The 19,013-nt window shown below is 46.4% G+C and overlaps 1 protein-coding gene across 1 annotated transcript in view; it reads left to right on the top strand.

Moving 5' to 3' along the window:
- SKAP1 (src kinase associated phosphoprotein 1) overlaps positions 1-19,013 on the top strand; it is a gene marked incomplete at both ends in the record, with an annotated part of 120,640 nt that overhangs the window by 5,600 nt on the left and 96,027 nt on the right. The window contains 2 exon segments of the mRNA XM_079546980.1: positions 371-476; positions 9,071-9,096. Coding sequence (XP_079403106.1) covers positions 371-476; positions 9,071-9,096 — 132 coding nt within the window.

Below are 19,013 nucleotides of genomic sequence, written 5' to 3'. Positions count from 1 at the left end.
TGGATACTTCTCTGAATGGCAGCCCTTAAGGCTTAAGCCCTTAAGGCTTTCATAGCAGCAGATTTTTTTTAGCCCACAACAGTGTAAGGCAGTGGTTAATGAGTGAAGAGAATGCATGTGGCAGAAGAGTGGTGTTCAAGCAAGGCTTCTGACCTTGCCAAAAGAGCCAACTCTTCTATTGCTGGCTGTCAGCAGGGGACAGACCCACTGGAAGCTGTGAGTCCCAGTGTCTCGTGGTGGGCTGACAGGCTGTCTGCCTCAAATCTGCACCAGGGCTTTCTGATCCTTGAGATGCTGATGCTGTTCTCCACCAAGGACTGGTACCTTCAGCTGCCCATTGGCTTTAACTTGTTTCTTTCCCTTTGTTCAGATGCTGAGTGCTTCCTGGTGGATGGACTGCAGAACGAAAACTTGAGCCCTAGAGCAAGGGAGCAGAGGAACACAATTCTCTTTGGCTTCCAGCAAGCCAGAGCCAGGTATGTGTTGTCTATGTCTGTCTTCTAATGAACTGCCATAACTTGGGTTTTTTTTTGCATATTGCATGCTGTATTCAGGAAAGAGGATAATTGGCCCATGGTTTGAGAGATAATGGGCATTTGGAAGTTGGTATAATTGAGAGTATGCTGTGTCCTTCTATTTACATCAGCTGGTTATATTTGGTTGTCTGCAGAGTTATCATTGCCTTCCTTTGGAATCTGTTGTTTCTTAAAGCAGAAAACGTGATTTGGGCAGCATCTGTACAGCTCTTGGCATATGAATCTGATGCTCTTCTTCCTCCACTGTGGTGCTATTGAGGATTTTGTGTATGGAGGGGGAAAAAAATCCATTACTTGATGCTGAGATATGTGGATAAATCAATACAGTGAGCAAAGGCTCACACTGCTGGCTTGCTGCTGAAAGCATCCATTCCATGTGTGGCTCCTGAGCCCAAACACGCATTGCAAAAAGAGAGAAGATGACTTCCAAAGTTAAATCTCTGAACTGTGCTCCCAAATCTGCTGACCTCAGCCTTGTTCAAATCTGCAATGAGAATGGGAGCTGCGTCATTTGGATTTGAGAGCAAAGCAGACAAAGGTTGTGCCGTGGTGCTAGGGGAAAATTGAGGAGCATAAAACAGAAAACATGTTGCTGGAGGCTTAAGTGCAACTTGGAGCCTCAGCTGCATTATATTTCTGGCTGGAAATGTGATGTATAGCTTGGTGTTTGTGCTCTAGTTAAAAGATATGAGTTGTGTCATTTGAAGTTAAGACCTGACAATAAAACTCGAGGTGGCTGACTGATGGAAGCATCCCGTTTAAATAAAACTGCTGTCAAGTCCCTGAGATGCAGAGAATTTTATCCTTTGGAAGGACACAGCCAGCTCCTATTCCCTGCAGTCCCACTGAAGAACTTTGCAAGATGCCCTGCTGTATCTTAATCGATCTTTCCTGCTGGCTAATTATGCATCAGTTTTACTCAGCAACACGGGACTGTGTAATTATCAGCCTGGGTTGTCCTGAATAATTGAAACAAACGGGATGCAGAAGATGGAAGCCTTTGGAAATGGGGCTGTGGTGTATCTAAAGGAGAAGAGGTGTGTGCTGGGGAGGAACCTTTTGGTGTGGGTGCAGAGGACTGGTGTGGCTTCTGAGACATTGCCAGGTAGGGACCTTGGATGGAAAGAGTGAAGTTAGCAGGACTATGAACCTGAAGTATTCAGGCATTAAGGCAGGCTTTTATTTATTCCCAATGGTCTGCAGAGCATAGAACCTTAGAAATGATATATCTTTGTATGATCCAACCCTAGGTCTGTCTTGAATGAGTTTTAAAATCAGTATCGTGGAACCTGGTAAGTGTGTGAAGTCCTTGGTAAACTTTCTGATCTGGCACTTGAGCAGTGGGGGAGGATGCTGCTATGGCCACCCCAGGGGACCTCTGGCTTCATGGAGATCCTGTGCAGCTCTGGTGACTTGTTAGAGAAGGAGCAGCCTTTGGAGTCAGAACCATAGGATGGCTTGTGTTGGAAGGGACCCCAACGGCTTTCAAGTTCCAACTCCCTGTCACAGGCAGGGCCACCAACCACTAGATCCAAGTATTAGATCAGGCTGCCCAGGGCCCCATCCAACCTGACCTTAAACTAAAGAAGGGGAGACTTAGATTAGGTGTCAGGAGGAAGATTTTTACTGAGAGTGATGAGGTGCTGGAACAGGTTGCCCACAGATGCTGTGGATGCTCCATCCTTGGAGGTGTTTAAAACCATTCCCCCTTATTCTACTGTTATCTACCCTTGTAAAGAGAGTCCTGGGGCAAACACTGGGTTCTGAATCATGGGATTAGCCTTTGCTTTTATCTCTTTATCAGCCTAAGAAAATACAATTTGGCATAAAGCTTCCAAAAGCAGCATCTCAACGAGCAGGAGATGTGTGGAAACAGCCTTGGCATCAGGAGGGGATGTGATGCACAAATCCTTCCTGGATGTTCAGGTCAAGATATGGGCCCCAGCCCCGCTGCTTACTGAAACAGATTGCCAGTAAGTGCAGAGGGGAAAATGAGACCCATAGCAAAGAGCACAGGGCACTGCTGATTTCCTCCTTGTGTTTTATTGCTTGGTGGCATTTGGAAATGGTGAGAAGAGCAGCATACAAACGCTCTTCTTCTGCCCTGAGCCATTAAGGCAATGATTTGTGGTGGGAGATGACTGTAATGATGACTCTCTTTTTATCTGAAAGGCTCTGAGCGAGCCCTGCTCCTGGTGGGGAGCACAGGTCTGTCCCTTTGGGGCTTCCTGTGGCTTCGTGGCTGCTGCTCAGGAAATCAGCAGCAGTCATGCTCAGGAAGCGCTGCGTAACGCAGTGTAGGGTTTCATTGTTTGGGTTCATCACAGACATAAGTAAACTGCTGAACTACCAGGGAGAGACGTGCAGTCTCTGAAAGGGAAGAGCTTCATCTCAGCTGATTATCCCGAGCTTCTTTCATAAGCGTTCCTGTAACTTCAGGTCTTTGTATGGCAGCTCTCCCCATGGCCTCGTAACAGTCCCCCATCAGGAGGGCCCTGATGGCTGTAATAGGAACAAGTGCTGGGGCTCTGTCTCCACGTGCTACCTGGGAGGATATATTGTTCCCCTCTCGCCAGGAGAAGTGCGGTAGGTAGGGGCTGGATTGTATTTGCAGGTTATGTATGTTTTTTGAGGCACTCAAAGGTATTTCTGCTGTGTTGGAGGCGCTGCTGCGGTGCTTGTGGGAAAGCTGTCACCATGCAGCTGAGTTATGAGTCCCCGTGCTGTTTTACTTTCAGAAACCATTTGGTTATTTAAAACATAGTGTTGTGTTGGGGAAAAAAAAAAAAAAACAACAACCAAAACAACAAAAAAAGTGGTGTTTTCCTTTGGTTTCCTCCTCTCTTTGCAAACTTGGACCCTATTCCACTTTCTGATCTCGGATGCAAAGCCTGGCAATATATACATCATTTTTTTTCCTATTTTCTTTCTTATGTTAATAATCTCTTCTACTTTTGTTGCTTTCTCCAACTGCGTCCATCAGACAAGTCGTAGAGTGCAGCTGGAGGTGTGGTCCCCAACAGGACAATAACAGCAGCATCAGTGCCTCGACCAAAGGCTGAGGATGCTGCTCTGGTGCTGCATGGAAAAGCGAAGTGTGATGGGTGGAACTTGCTAAAAAAGCAGCTCTGGATTGAGGGAGGGCAGGGGGAGGATGCCGTGCCAGGGTGAAGTTGTACTCATCTTCCAGAAACCCCAGAGCTTGTCAGTTGCTTCTGTTTAAGGTTGGTTGGTACTGAGGGTTTGTTTCAAGCTGTTCCTTGGGAAGATTGCTGCTGTTTCTTATGTCTTAGCAGAGGCAGCTGCAGAGCGAGCAGCAGATGTCCAACACCTGGAATGAATCTGATACATGGCTCTGCTCAGGAACACAGACCTGTTCTTGTCCTTTGGCAAGAGCAGCAAGCAAAAAAAGGTGTCATCTTGCTGTTAAATGACCTCACCTCAGCATTTAGACACTTTTAGAGCAGTTAGGATGGCAGGGGGTGAGATGGGGAGAATGGGATTTACTTACAAATACAGAGATAAATAGTACCTCCATCTCTGTAGAGGCAGGGAGTTGTTTAAACTCCCTCCTGGAAGGCAAGTTTGCACTGATAGATACGAATTCTTAGTATTTTTTTTCCTTGTAGTGGTGCTAAAAGGAGACTCCTAAGTTGGGAGGGACCCATAAGGATCATTGAGTCCAACTCCTGGCTCCTGCAAGGCAGACCTGTCCTATACCAAAGCAGAGATGAAAAGGGCTTTGTGCTGTTTCTCATATACACCCACTAGGAAATCCAGAGTAAGCCCTGCAGCTCTACCTGCAGTTTGCACGGTTGCAAGTAGAAGCATAAGGATAAATCCAACGTGGGCTGATCCTGTGTGGGGATCCTGGGATTGTGCTGCAAATCTCAGCAAGCCATGGCAGCGTGTGGCTTGTGTGTGCTGTTGCATCACTGAGCTGCTGGTTTTACTGGTTTACAAGCACAGCTGAACTGTTGCTCCTTCACTTGGCTCCTCGGCTTGAGCTTGATGCTGCAGTATTGCATTAGACATCAGCTGCTGCTATGGGGCCGTAAATGGTTCACAAATGGAAGTGCATCCAAAACTTGGCCTGTTGTAGTAATCTTGGGTGTATTAACTGCCATCTACTGCTTCAATTTTGACTCTGTTCTAGAAATTTGGAGGTTTAAATTAAAGAAAACATGATTTGGGGGGTAATTTTTGCTTCATTAGCGTAAATTCACTGTCTGTAGCTCATTATGCTGAATTATGTGCAATACCAAGATGAAAAGAACTTAAGGATGTGACCTTATGGGCAGATAATTGAGCTCAGCACATTAACACTGGGGCTGAGCAGAGAGGCATTCCTCCTGTTACCAACACTCCAATGGAATACTGACTTCTTATTAAGGCCTGGCAGAGTTTTAGTTAAGATGGTCTGAATTTATTCTGTAATCTCAGTAGGAGATTTTTTTTTTTTCCCCCCTCCTTCCTTTGGAGAGAGATGAGGAAGGAATTCTTTGCATTCAGGGGAACAAATTCAATTCAGCTGTTATCACATTCTACCTGCTTTTATACCTGGGCTGGATGCAGCCCCTCACTCTGCCAGTAATGCAGTTTGGTGCCGTTTGGCTTTGGCTCCTTTCAGTAATTCCCATCATTTCCATTCCAGCTGATAAAATTACCCCTTATTTCACCATCCATTTCCTGGTGAATGCATTGTTAATCTGAAACCTGAGGACTGTAAATGATTGAAATTGTGTAACCAGAGTCTCTGCCTATCTGCTGCTGCTTCTGTAGCATTTAGCTAGGAAATGCATTTGAACTGGTTTGTAGCAGCTTCTGCTAATGGTGAGCTCCTCAACCTTCCTCTCTCTTTTTCCTGTGCTTGAAATCTTGTACAGCATTGATTATTTTTTTTCATTTTTTTTTTTTTCTTGCAAACATTTAAAAAGCAGCGAGTATTGTGCACCAAACAAATTAGGCTGTCTTGGTATATCTAATATAACAGCTGTGGTGATATTAGTGTTCTTAATTGGACAAGAAAATGCCGGAAATTTGATTGAAACCTGACTTCATTGCATGGTTCCTGCTGAAATGGAGTCTGAGAGGAAAGTGGGGTTTAGGCTCTATAGATGCTAAAGCTGCAAAGAGACCATTATATCCATCAAGTTTGACCCCTGGCGTAATACAGACCGTAAGATCTCAGAAAGCCATTTTGCTTCCAGCCTCAAATGGATCTGCTTTGAATCCATCAGCACTGGGATGTGGCAAAGAGCTGCACGTTGGCTGGCCAGCTCACCCTGTGGGATGAAGGCTGGGTGTCGCTTTGTGTCTTAATTGCATTTCTGTGCCACTGATGGAATTGGTGACTTTCCTGGCTGGATTTTGGCTCCTGCAGGGAGCGGTCCCAGCAGCATCGCTGTTTCCATGTAATGGCTTCTGAGTGCAAGAGCTCAGAGCAGCACATGCTGTTCTCCTGAAGGTGAAGCCTTCTGTGGGAGGCAGCAGAAGGTGCTGCTCCTTTTGGCCCCAGAGCTGGGGAATGTTAGTTCTGGCTGGAGGCAGAAATCGCAGTGGGTTCTCATTGGGAAGAAGGCGTTCTGGCAAAGGCTGTGACTCAATTTCCCTCTGTAATGTGACAAAACCACTTTCTTTTCCTCGTGACCCTTTGAGATCTGTTTATACAGTTGAGTTGCAAGTTCGATTGGGGCCCATTGGAGGCAGCTGCTCTGAGACTGATGAACTAGGGCTGGGATGTGCACGTTTTTCAGGAGCAAAGCACATAAACCCTTGCAGACAAGTGACACTTGCTCATGTTTGCTTGGTGAGCACGTAACCTCAAAGGCTGTACGATCACGAGGAGCGTTTCGTGTTTCCAATGGAACCAATCTGTGGCTTCTTCCTGTCTGGCCCCAAAATATGCTCCGATGAGGTGAGAGAGGTGGGTGGTTCACTGCAAACTATGTGGGGGAAATGCTTATAGGATGGCTTTTGTTAAAGGCCTAGCAGCACAGCACTCATTCTTTTGGCTTTGTGATGGAAATTGGATATCTTTGGGCTGGCTCCCTGCTCTACACATCGCATCAAAATTCTCATGGATTCCTTCGAGTTGGTTTTGCTGAAGGTAGTTAATCACATGGCTGGAGGTGTTCCTTCCCTCTCCACTTTAAGGTCTGAGATAGCCCAGACTTTTGTATTTTCTGTGCTTTTTCCTATGCTTTGAGTGCTGCCCTTCTGAGGGGATTCCTCTTGTAGCTGTTGGATGGATTCGTTGCTACCTGGGAGAAAGGGAGTGGGAAGAACACACACCAAAGCTCATCCTAACCCCCAATGCAACCTTAAATATGCACAAAGGATTTCAGGGAAAAGAATGTTTGTATTTAAGCAACTTCAGTGAACAAACTGGAAATGCTGTGCTGTCCTCAGAGGGTGCCATGCAGGCTGCAAGTCTTGGTGTGGCAGGTGAAGGAATTCAATCCTCGCTTTCATCTTCCATAAGAACATCTTCTCCCACTCCCAATTGAATCTTAGAACTCTTTCATTCTCTGCTTAAGCCCTTCCAGAGTGAAAATGATCAAAGCAGGAGATGAAAGACTCATCCTGATCTGATGAGATAAGAATTTTGACTGTTTCCTTATGCCTCAGTAAAATAAATAACCAAAAGCAATGCATCTTTTTGGTATTTTTTGTCCCCCCTTTGATTTGATCAGAGTGAAACTAACGTGGGCTTGCTGGTCCGGTAGGAAATGGAACTCAATTTTACATTTTTTTAAACCATTTTACTGTATTAGAAATGACAGAGGTTAGAAACAAAGCTCTTATACTTTTATTGAACTGGAATGAGAAGTGACAGAAAATCATTTTGGTCCTAGTGCAGTAAATGTTATCACTAAAACATGTTCAGGGGAGATTAGGACAGTCTCTCAAGCACAGGAGACAAAAGTTCACCAAACAAGAAGTGATTTCTCTGTCCTTGTCTCGGGATCAGTGTCTGCTCAGGAGATGAGAGTATTCCAGCATTGGTGGCTGCTGGGTTTGGGGATGGATGGGGTTGGGGTGCGGAGGAAGGATGAGGACTTTGGGGCTCTGCATGTTGTAGAGCAGGGAAATAAAGGCATGGAGCTGCTCTGACTTGTTCCTCTGACCTCAGGCACGGTCTGGGATGGAAAGAGGGAGGTACAGCTGCCATAGGGTGCATAGGAAAGAGTTGGTGTTAATAGGGGACTGCTGCCAGGAGCACCCAAGGATAGAGGGATGTATCTGCAGCCCTTTCTGGCCACTGGTGTGGCTCCTTCCAATGTATTTAGCTGTTATTTATCACCATGGGAGCCCATTCTCCCAGAAAAATCCCTTGGCTGCACGTGTTTTCTTTTCCTTTTTGTCCAAAGAAAACGAGACAAATAAATATTATGCCCTTAATCAGAATTCTGTTGTTGTTTTCTAATTAATCTGTGTCAGTAGCTTGAATGTTTGTATTAAATCATTTTCTTCATGAAAGCTTTTAATGAGTAAACAAATTGATTGGATTTTTACAGACTGGATTCTTGCCACTGATGCCTATAGACCAACCCTTTGTTATGCATTTTGCCTGTGAATGGGTCACTTTGTGGCTTCTCCCAACTCCTTGATCTGTTTCCAAACTGTGTCTATGCTGTTTCCATATTAAAATGGTTCATGCTACAGCCAAAGGCATTCTCAAAAGTGTTGTGAGAGAGAAATCATGGTGAATTTCTTTCCACCGTGGCCATCCCTATGGGGGATGTGTGTGTCCAGCCTCCTGAAACTAGAAATGCTGTGTGTGAGCTCCTTGCTGGGCAAGAGATGCTGCTGCATACCATTCTAGGCTTTTAGATACTCTTGCAGGAGAATTAGGAAGCATGGATTGGTGATATGCATCCCATGAGGTTTCATGTTCGTGGCTCTGCAAGGAGGTTTTTGCAATTTTTGGGTCAGTGATCTTCCCATGCTCCTAAATGAGGGTGGTACCTCTGCTAGATGGAAATGGCCAAAAAGCAGAGAGCTGGGATGGGAGGAGGGGGAGGAAAATAAGCAAGAAACTGGAAGATTCGGAGATGCAAAGGCTGATCAGGGCATCTCAGTGTGTTCAAGTGTGTTGTCGAGTTCCTGATGTGACCTGCTCTCAGAAGAGCTGTGGGACAGATTGCATCCCTGCAAGCAGCTCTTTGCACTCGAGGCTGTGAAGGGAATGGCCACATAAACCTGATTGCTTTGAGAAAGAGAGCTGCAATAAGAGGAGGAGGTTGAGAGCCTTTGAAGCTCTTGCAAAGGAGGGGATCTGGTTAGCAAAATTGGTTCCTTAGGTAGCAGAGGGTGTCCTGGGGCCAGCTAGCATCAGTAGGACTTGTTTCCCCTACGTATTTCTTGCACAAAATACATTGAGAACATCAACTAGATTCCTGGCAGTGTGTCTGGTATTATTCTCCCATCTGTCACTTTTTCATCAGGCTGGAAAAAAGAAGTCATTGCAAAAAAAATCATATATGCTTATGCTTGCCTCTTTCATTTATTTATGTATTTTTGTCTTGTAGGTACCACTTGGAGTTTCTGCCCCGAGGTGAGTACAAGCTGGTGGGAAGGAGGGGGGATTCTCAATGTTAGGGGTTGGGGAGCAGGGGAGGGCTGGTTGTGTGCTGGTTTCTTTGCAGAGTTGACAAGCAGAAGAGCTTAAAATGAACATGGAGCTGTGTGAGGGGCAGCTCTTAGGGATGGAGAGGCGCAAGGCTGTGATAAGGGCTATGGCAGGAGGCAGAGTTGGTGTTTTATCTTGGGTAGAAGTCGGTTTTTCTTCTCAAGAGTCAGTAAATGGATAGAGCTTTGAGTGATGGATCCAGTGGAAGGTTGGCTGTGGTGTGGGGTTATGGTCACTTCCAACCAAACCACTCTATGGGATGGTACAAATATTCTGTGGAATAATACAGAAATACGTGGGGCTGACATTAAATATCTTGGACAAGCCCAGGGAATGTTCCTGCTCAACTCCTGTCTCCAGAAGAGACTTGAGGTTCAGGAAGGACAGCATATTCCTGTGGCCATTGACTTGGAGGCAAACACTTCAGGGCATCCTTCAGCCTGCTGCTTCCAATCTTATTGCACCTCTGTTAACCTGAACTTGATGTTGAGTCAACCTCCAGGTGCAGACAAACAGCCAGGCTGTAAATTCCTCAGGACCACGACCATCCCTCCCTCGTTATGTCTGTTAACAAGCTGGGAGAACCTGCTCACCACTTTGATCTCCATTTCTGCAGTAATGTGGGTGATGATTTAGGCTTTGCAGGGTGCCTGCAGTGTCAGTGAGGACTTCTGCACATCCAGGGCAGCTGATGGGTTTGCATTTCCTCATGGCTGACCTGGAACTCCTTTGACTTCAGATGGGATCGGTGTAGCTGAGCTCTGATGTCCGATTTGGGACAGTAGGGTACAACCAGGCTGTGGCAAAGGCGTGTGGTTTTGGGGGCTTACTGCAAGCAATGACTGCCGTAGGTGAGCACAAACGAGGATCTGCCAGTGCTCAAATGAGGTGGGAGCTGGGGCTGTAATTAAAAAGCCCCCGTGAGCATTCTGAATCGGCTAATCCTTCATTTACTCCAGGAATAAATTCCACTACGTTACCTCCTTGATCAGGGCCCACTTCCAGCACATCCTGCCTGTCTGGCAGCACAGAAATGTCAGAAATGCAGCAGCGCTGCAATTCCCCTTAGAACAGTGTTATCACATTTTAATATGAGCCTCAGTGCAGCCTCGGTGCTTCTAATTGCTTTCAAACCATTGTTTTCGTGCGTTCGGTTGATGAACCCAGCATCTGGCATCATTTGAGAAAGTACAACAGACAGCTGTGCTCAAAATTAAAAAAAAAAAGTGAGAAAGGATTAGAACACATAAAAGGGCTCAAAATTAGTTGTGTTTTTTTTTTTTTTTCCTCTTTCAATTTTGAAAGTTCATACAATTCAGAGGGTGGAGGAGGGATGTGCTTTTGTTCTGTTTGAAATATCACGTTCTTTCATGGAGATGGAAATCTAAATGTTAGATAGATTGGTTGGTAGAAGTGCAGAGTTGGTTTGTAAATGAAGCGTGCAGCTCACAGAGAGCTGCGTGGAGTTACTGCATGAGCAGTTGGGTCTTGAGGTGCGTAGCAAACTGAACTCATCTCACTGCCATTTTGGAGATCCAAGGATATCCTGAGGAAATGAACTAAAAATTCAGCATAATGTGGACTGGGACATAAGCTTGTCTCCAGGGAATGATGCTGTGGGAGAAAGAGAGGTGGTGATGGGACTTGGTGTGTGCTGGGTGGGAAAGAACTGGAGAATGAGTGTGGGGTTCTGCCTTCTTTTAAAAGGCCAAACAGATGACAAAGATCTCATGTGGGATGTATGGGTAAGAGGATTGCATGAGTTTTCTGCCTAGCTGCAAATTAAATAACAGGTTGACTGGGGGGGGGGGGGGGGAGAGGGGGAACGAAGGAAGGACTGATGCTTAGAAGGTTTGGGATGCTCTTACTAGATGCTCATCTTAAGATGAAGACCTCAATGGTTGCAGTTTTCCCACCTGCTGGGTTCTGGTATTGGCCAAAATTAATAGAATCACACCTGATATCTCCCAGCAAGCAGAAAAAGCAGCAGTGTTGAGGATGGGTTGGGTAGAGCAGTCCAGTTTCAGAAGGGTAGAGCTGAACAGAGTGCAGTGCACCCAGGGATGCTGTTGGCTGCAGTGTGGAAGTGCAGGATATTGGTGCCTGGTTCCTTTGGTGCTTTTTGAACAGAGCACAAGAGTGACTCGTTTCCTTTTGGAGGAAGGTTGACTGCATTTGTGAAGCGTTTTGTGCCCCTTATGTATTTTGTGCATGCACAGCCCTGCTGTCTTGCAGCAACCTTCTCTTTGTGGAATGAGAACCAAGGGAAGTTGGCCAAGAAAATCCCACCTGAGGCCTGGATCTGCTCTACACCTCACTCAGGTTGCTTTCTGTGCTTCTCAACTCAGAATTGAGTGCAGGGGAAACGTTCTGCATCAGCTTTGAGCAGGAAAGGAGCGGTGTGAGGGAGCAGCACCAGGCCATTCTGGGGTACTGCAATGCATTGGGATTCACGGAGGGAGGGGGAAACTGCAGGCAAGAGGAGATGGTTCATTGGGGAGAGGTGGGGAGCACTGCAGAGAGAAGGGTTAGGAAAGGGAAGGTGGGTTTGTGTCTAAATAAGAGAGCTCTGCAGTGGGGCTGAAGTTTGGCTTTGCTGGAATGGAGCTCGGCACTGAATTGCTGCTGTTGTGCTTCAGCTGCTCTGTTACTAAAACTGAAAGTATCCACTGTTTGATGAGCACAAAGGGAGACTATAATATGGCCACTGGTACAGGTGAATTAGTTGAAATCATGGGTGTCTGTGCAGCATTTGGAGATCTTTAGGAGCAAAAGCTCCTCTGATGCTCTGTATGAAGGCTCAGGCTGCTGGAGATGGAGGAAATGTGGCTCTGCCTCCCCAGGACTGAGAAAGAAGTTGTTTCCATTGCGTTTATGGTAACACTGTCACTTTTTCAATCAGAAATGCATTCATTCCAAGTGGTTTTAAAACATCTGAGCTTCTGCAGGGGTCATTTCTGAATGTAAATGATCACTGAAGTATTCACAAATGTTCAAAACGGAGGGAACAGGTATTGTTGCTCCCATTTCTTAAGCTGAAGAAAGCTGAGGCTCCAAACTTGTTCCCAAGGCATTAGAGTATCTACATCCAGGAGTTGGGTCCAGCTCTCCTGATTCTCCCACCTCTGAGACCTTCAGCTTCAAAGCTTCTCCTCCCTGAGGGAGGAATCGATAGAAACGTATGGCATGGAGCGTGGGGATAAGGGATGTGCTGGGATAAAACACACCTCAAAAATCAGGAGCCTTCATGTTTTGCCACAGGCTTAAGGAACTGTGGAAAGCCTTAGGCCCCTTCTCTTCTGGTATATAGTATTTAGATGGAGCATGTATTATTTTACCTCTGGTCTTGCTTGCTTTGGCTCAGTGCTTCGTGGTGGCTAGCTGTTAAAGGTGCTGGATGCCATAGCAGTGCATGAGATCCGCATAGCTGAGGCACGCAGGCAGCTTCCTTTCATTAACTGGCATTGTACAATGGCCTTAAGTATCAGATTTATGAAGTAGCTTTCCTCTATGCAACCTCAAATCTATTGAATCAAACTGGAGGGGAGGCGGAACCGCTGCTCCCTGCTATTGCATACTTGGTTCATGTAGTTATGACAAGTACAAGTAGCAAATCATTAAAGCAGCAAAAACACCATCTTTACAGTAAAGATCCCCTTTGAAGCTGAGGCGGAGTGTTCCTGAATTAATGGAGTGCATGGTGATTTTCTTAAGTTTTATTTATAAAAAAGCCTCTTTGCATCCATGCCAAGAGGCTCCGGCTCAGTGGTAAGCAGGGTTCACGCACAGAAACCCGCTCTAGATTGATGATGTGTTGGAAAAGGCAAGGGAAAAAATAGCAAATTGACAATATTTGTACCATATTGTTAAAATATCCATCCTGTCGCCATGCGTGGAATCCCCCTGCTTTATAAACACGAGTGCCAGCTCCAATCCTCGAGATGTCATAACATGGAGAGACAAAAAGAAAACACAAAACGTGGGTTAGAATGCCTTCTGAAGTCCAGGATGTGTTTGGGTGGTGTGTGGGACAGAGTTAATTAATGGAAAATAGAATATACACAAAGGCACATGTTCTTTAAGTTAAAAAAGAAAAGCTTTAACATCAACACTTCTGACAGCTCCCTTTGTTAGCACTGAGCTTTGCTTCCTGCAGCTCCAAGAGTGCAGTTCTCCTCTCTATGTGCATTATATGGGCAAGCTAGTCTATGAAGAAAGTGCTTCTAGCATCCAGATCTCTCATTTCATAGTTGTACAGACTGAGCAGCTGCATGGTGTTGCTTTTATATGGGCTTATAAATGATGCTGTTACCTTATGCACAGATTTTGGAGGTGAGCAACGATTCCAGGAGCAAACCTGGGCTCTGTGGAGGCATGTGGGTGCTCCTATTGATGTCTGTGGGCAGATAAACCAAGAGATGTGTAACTTTGGTTCCTCTGCTTTGTGTGTCACGCGTTCAAAATGGATGCTAAGCCCAAAACAAACACATCACCTGATTGAACAGAAAGGTTTATTAGCTTCACTCAGCTGGCAAATGAAGAACTTGTGGAATTTATAATAGGGTTGGGAAGCCAGGTTGCAGCCACCAGAGGTTTGTTTGGGTTATTCAGCGTTCAAATTCAAAACTTGCAGGCCTTGAGAATTGGGTGAATGAAGGCAACATCCATGCTTTTTTTTTTTTTTTTTTTAAAGCCAGTCCATTGGTTTGAGGCTTTCTGCAGACTTCAGGAAAGTTTCTGGGTTTGGATTCCTGTGCACTTCTTAGAAAGCTCTGTTCCGTGAATCGAGAAGCAAATGCCCATAGAGTTCTGAAAGCAGCCTGAGCTGTAACACCTTAGGACAGAGCTCACATCACTGCCCTGTGCTGCCCTCCGTGGAGGACTTCAGGGCATCCTGGGCTCCAAAGAACAAAGCAATGCACCTTAAAGAGGAAGGGATAGAAATGGCAGTGAAGATGCTGCATATACAGACGGCGGTTTGGGGAGCCCTGGGAAGTTAATAACTTCTATTGCTCTCACTTTGCTTGGTTAATAAAATACTCCTTGTATTTCAGGTGCCTTCTCCTAGTGGGTGAGGTACCCTTTTGCTCTACAAAACCAGGGGTAAAGGATGCAGGTTCTCAGGTTTGAGATGGATGGGAGCCTTTAGGATGAGGAATGCTTCTGAGCTGTGCTGGGAAGATTGGTGCCTGTTGCTTTCTGAGCCTTTGATTGCTGGGACTGGGGCTGGAGCACAGCTCTGAGTTCCCCCTACCGACCCTTCAGCCTGTCCAAATCCAGAGTTTTCAGGCACTTTCCCTTCCCCACTGTGACTTCAGTGCTGCTTTGCCTTGTAGAGCAGTAATTCTGCCCTTTACTAAGACTCCCTCCTGAAGCACAACTGCAAAATCACCCTCTGCCCTATCCCAAATGCCTAATGAGCATCTCCTCCACTCCCTGGAATGCCCATCGCCCTGCTGTGTGCTCCCAGCTCTCATCTTTGCACTCTCTGTTCTTATTTTTTCTCAACAGCGAAAACTGCTGCAGATACGGGCAAGACAGCCTCCTTGTGTCTTGTCATTGGAATATGTTTGCTAACCTCCAGCTCCCTTGTGGGTTTATCCCACTTCTTCCCTGTTTGCTCAGAAAGGTTTTGGCTACAGACGTAGGCTGAGCCTCCTGAAGCTGCAACAAGCATTGCTCAGAGCTACTCCTCTCCGCTACCATTGATGCAGACACCTTTTTAGCTACCAAGCTGCATTTGTAGAACTGCCTTGTGAGTTACTGCAGTGCACAAATACAGGGCCCAGCTTCTCAGCTGCTGTTTTGCTGCATCCTTAGCACAGCTGCTAACTCAGGAGATGAACCAAAGTGCCGATTTGTGATCTCCCTGTTCCTCAGTGTCCCCTGTATTCTTTCAATGAAGGCTTTGCCTCTTCAAGCAGCCTCACCAGCACTAATTTATTAGTGGCCAGAAGTTGTACGTAGCTTTTAGCAGGTTTTGCTGGCGTTGGGTGGGCTTTGTATTTCACTGGTGCGTTACCAGGTCATAAAAGAAAGGATAAATCTTGTTTACTTGTTTACATCCCGTGGGAATCTGCTGCTGCTCCGAGTTTCAGGCTTGTTCCTAACCAGGCTGAGATGTGCTGTGCTTCCCCTGTCAGCAGCTGTTCTGTGTAGCTGCTGCCCACTTAAGAGGCGGAATATACAGAGCCTGTACTGAAAGGGTGCCAAGGGCTGCAAGAGAGGAGCTGGAGAGAGGAAGTCAGAGGGGGAGGAAGAGAGCAAATGCACACTGAAAAAAGGAGGGGAAGAGAAAAACGGAGCTCAGCTGAAGAGTGACATGAGAGGCTGGCTGGGATACAGAAAATGAGGAGTAATGGCAAAGTTGCAGTGTGAGCTCAGCAGCTTTTGTGTCTCCCTGGGTTTGGGGAGTTATGTGGGCCTCTGGGTTTATCACAGGCTTAGTTTTGTAAGCAAGAGCTTTGTGTTCTCACAGGGCAGCCCTGCTGAAGTGTTCTTCTAGGCAAGGTTTGCAAGCTGCTGGCTTCTTGAACATCACATGCAGGGTGGTGTTTTTGGTATGAGAATAGGTGGTTTTTGTTGTTATTATTAGAAGTAAATCCGTAATCAGTGGTGGGAGAGCTTTGATTTGAGTATTTGCATGTGGATCAGTCATGTCCAGGTTATTTTCTCTCTCATATCATCTTGAAGCTTCTCTACTGCACAACAGGGAGAGAAAACAGTTTAACTCAATGATCTCTGAGCTTTCCAGCCCTCTTCAGGCTTATTCTCTCAGAGCCGACAAAACTTACACAGTTTTCGGCACAATAGAAGGCTCAGGCCCTTCGTAGGGCTTTGATAGGAACAGGTTTTGCTCCCCAGCTGCAAACCTGCCCGTTTCTCTCCCTTTAAGGACCCCGCAGCTGCACAGCCCCGCTCTCTCGGCCGGCTCTGCTCACCACGCGCTGCGGAGCGGCGGCCCGGCGCGATGCTGCGCGCTGCAGCCCCCCCTGCTGGCCGCGTCGCGTTACTGCAGGCCGAGCCGCCCGCGCCGCTGCAGGGAGGAACCCGTGCGAGAGCGCTTCGATTTCCTCGTCAGTTTTGCCCATAAGCGGCAGTGTTAGTGGGCCATTAATTTGTTTTACTGCGTGCAATTAGTAAAAAGAGGATCTCGAGTGTGCGAAATGAGTCTTTGGGTTGGATTCGCGCGTCACCTGTTGACCCAAACGGGTCTTTCGTTTGGAAAACAAGGGTAAATGGGCTCCTCCTGATTGAGAGGAGGTCCCACGCTTTGCTTTTGACCTTACTGCAATGAAGTAAACCTGTCCTGCTCACAGAATGCAGCATAAACAAAGAGGAGTTATTTTCTGCACGTAGTTTCCCCCCCCACCCCCAAAGAAAGCATTTATTAAGTGGGATAAACACTTCAAGATCTATAGATGAGGATTCTTTTTTGTGGCTTGTGAAGAGTGCTGCTGTTGTTGGTATGGTTGGGGAGGGGAGGAAGACCACGTGTGCACACTCAGATGTATGCAGCTAAAAGGAACTTAGGATCTGAGTGCAGAAACTCTGCGTGCACCAAAACCCTCAGCTGTTGGTGTATTAATCATAGGGACAAATCACACAAATCCATATGGGTGCTTAGGAGCTGATGAAGCCTTTAAGGCATTCAAAAAAAAAGAAACCTCATACATTTCCCAGCGCATAAATGTGTTTTAAAAGGTACGTAATTTATAATAGCAACGTTGACGGAGCTTTAACTACACTGCAAAAGCTAAACTGTAATATATTTGCGTGTGAGCTGTGCTTACTGTGTGGGTGCGTCTCTGCTGATGTGTTTCCATGTGATTCTCTGTAATTTCAGCGCTGATTGTAGTCAGGGATATTAAACCATAGTATTGATAATACTTCTACAGCTCTGCTTTGGGAAATGTGTTCCTGCTAAATTAGTCCCTGAAAATGCAGAGATATTAACAGCGCCGAGCATGGAGGCAGACGGGAGTTGGATCAGAGGCCTTTATTTTGTAGTGTGATGCTGAAGAGTCATTACTTTAAAGCAGGAACTTCGTTTCCTTGAATATTAAGTGGAGTTGGGGATTTTTACTTCCGCTTTGGCGTGAAATTCCTTATCATAAAGTGTAAATGGAACCTGCTGGGTATTGATTTTTCTTGGGCTTTAAAAAGATGCTTAATGAAACCCTGGGTACCTAAAGGCCTCCAGTGCATGCCAAGTGAGCTTAATTGCAGTTCCCTTAACAAGCTACTGGAGATGCTCCCCTTTCTACAAAGCAGCCCTTTCACCTATTTAAGTCCCTTTTCTTTCTGTCTGTCGTGATGCTTTAATTCACTTTTTGAACATATATGAAGGACAAAGTGCAGCTTAAAGAATCACAGAATGGCCTGGGTTGAAAAAGACCGCAGTGATCATTTAGTTCCAACCCCCTGCTGTGTGCAGGTTGCCAACCAGCAGCCCAGGCTGCCCAGAGCCACATCCAGCCTGGCCTCGAATGCCTGCAGGGATGGGGCATCCACAGCCTCCTTGGGCAACCTGTTCCAGTGCCTCACCACCCTCTGGGGGAAAAACTTCCTCCTAAGAGCTTTCTGCCAGCTCCCAGCCCTGCTCTACTAGAGCTGCAGGACTCGTTTCCAGCACCACGAGCACAAAGTGCAGCTCAGATGGCCCTTCCTTGCAGCCAGCAGCACTTGTACTGCTTCCTAATTGAGTTCTTTGCATTCCCTTCTTGCAAATATCTTTGCTTGACCTTCCAGCAGACGACCTGCTGACCTCCAAGCAGGCCCTGCTCAGTGCCCACCAGCACGGATGCCTGGGCCTGGCATCCCAACCCTGGGGACACGATTTGTCCCTCTGCAGTTTGCCCAGTAGAGGCACACGAAAAACATCTGTGTTAATTACACACAGTGCCTTCAAGCCTCTCTATCTGCTGCTGTGCAAGAAGCTGTTTCCACAGAAAACATCAGGCAGCTGAATGATGGCTTTCCTCCCTTCCCCTTTTCTCCCTTCCCCATCTTTTCTATGTTCCTATGTTCCATGACAATCACAAAGCAAGAAAAGGCACTGAGCACACCCAGGAGTAGCCAAGCAGTGCCAGGGGACCCCAGGATGAGGTGTAAGCCCAAGGAACCTCTCTCTCTTCCCCCTTAGAGTCAGTCTTGCAGTTGTTCATGCTCCAAAGCACGATGAGTTGGGGGGGTTTTGCTGAGGATCTGAGTGGGAAGATAGAGCAGCTCTGCGTCAGGTGCAGGGTAATTATTTGCTGGAGTTCTGTGCTATTTGGTTTTTATTCCCCGTGTTTTCATTAAAAGCTAATGAGTTTTTACTTTTTTTTCCCTCCGTTCAAAACAATAGCTTGGCCCCTGACAAGTTGTGGGTTATTTTTTTCTGCTTGGACTCAACTAGCTGTTGCTGCTCCATAAACTTAATGGAAAAGGAGATGAAAGCACGAAAGTTTGTAAAACAAATCCTTGTTCCCTTCCTTTGTAACTCGCACCGAGTGGCTGCGTGCAGAGCATTTGTTGATCTTTGGTGTTGCAGCTCTAAAGCAGTTTAAAAATATTCCTAATGCTAAAGCAAACAGAATGCCTTTGTGTTGCAGTAGCTCATGGTTTGGAGCCCTGCTGGGCTTGGCACTGCCTTGTATGTACATTCTGCAGCCTCTGCATTCTTGAGTGGGTTACTGCAATGTGTGAGAGCCTGGTGTGCACTCCTGTATGCAGGAAGTGAGCCTGCTGCAAGGAAGAGCATATTCTATCAGTGGTGACAAGCCCTCCTCTATGTTATTTCACATCTGGGAAACGTTCTGCCATAACAGAGACCTGTGGCTTGACTCTTACAGTGGATT

Source organism: Tetrao urogallus (genome assembly GCF_951394365.1).
Source record: "Tetrao urogallus genome assembly, chromosome: 26".
NCBI lineage: Eukaryota > Metazoa > Chordata > Aves > Galliformes > Phasianidae > Tetrao > Tetrao urogallus.
This window is presented reverse-complemented; position numbering and strand designations above follow the sequence as displayed.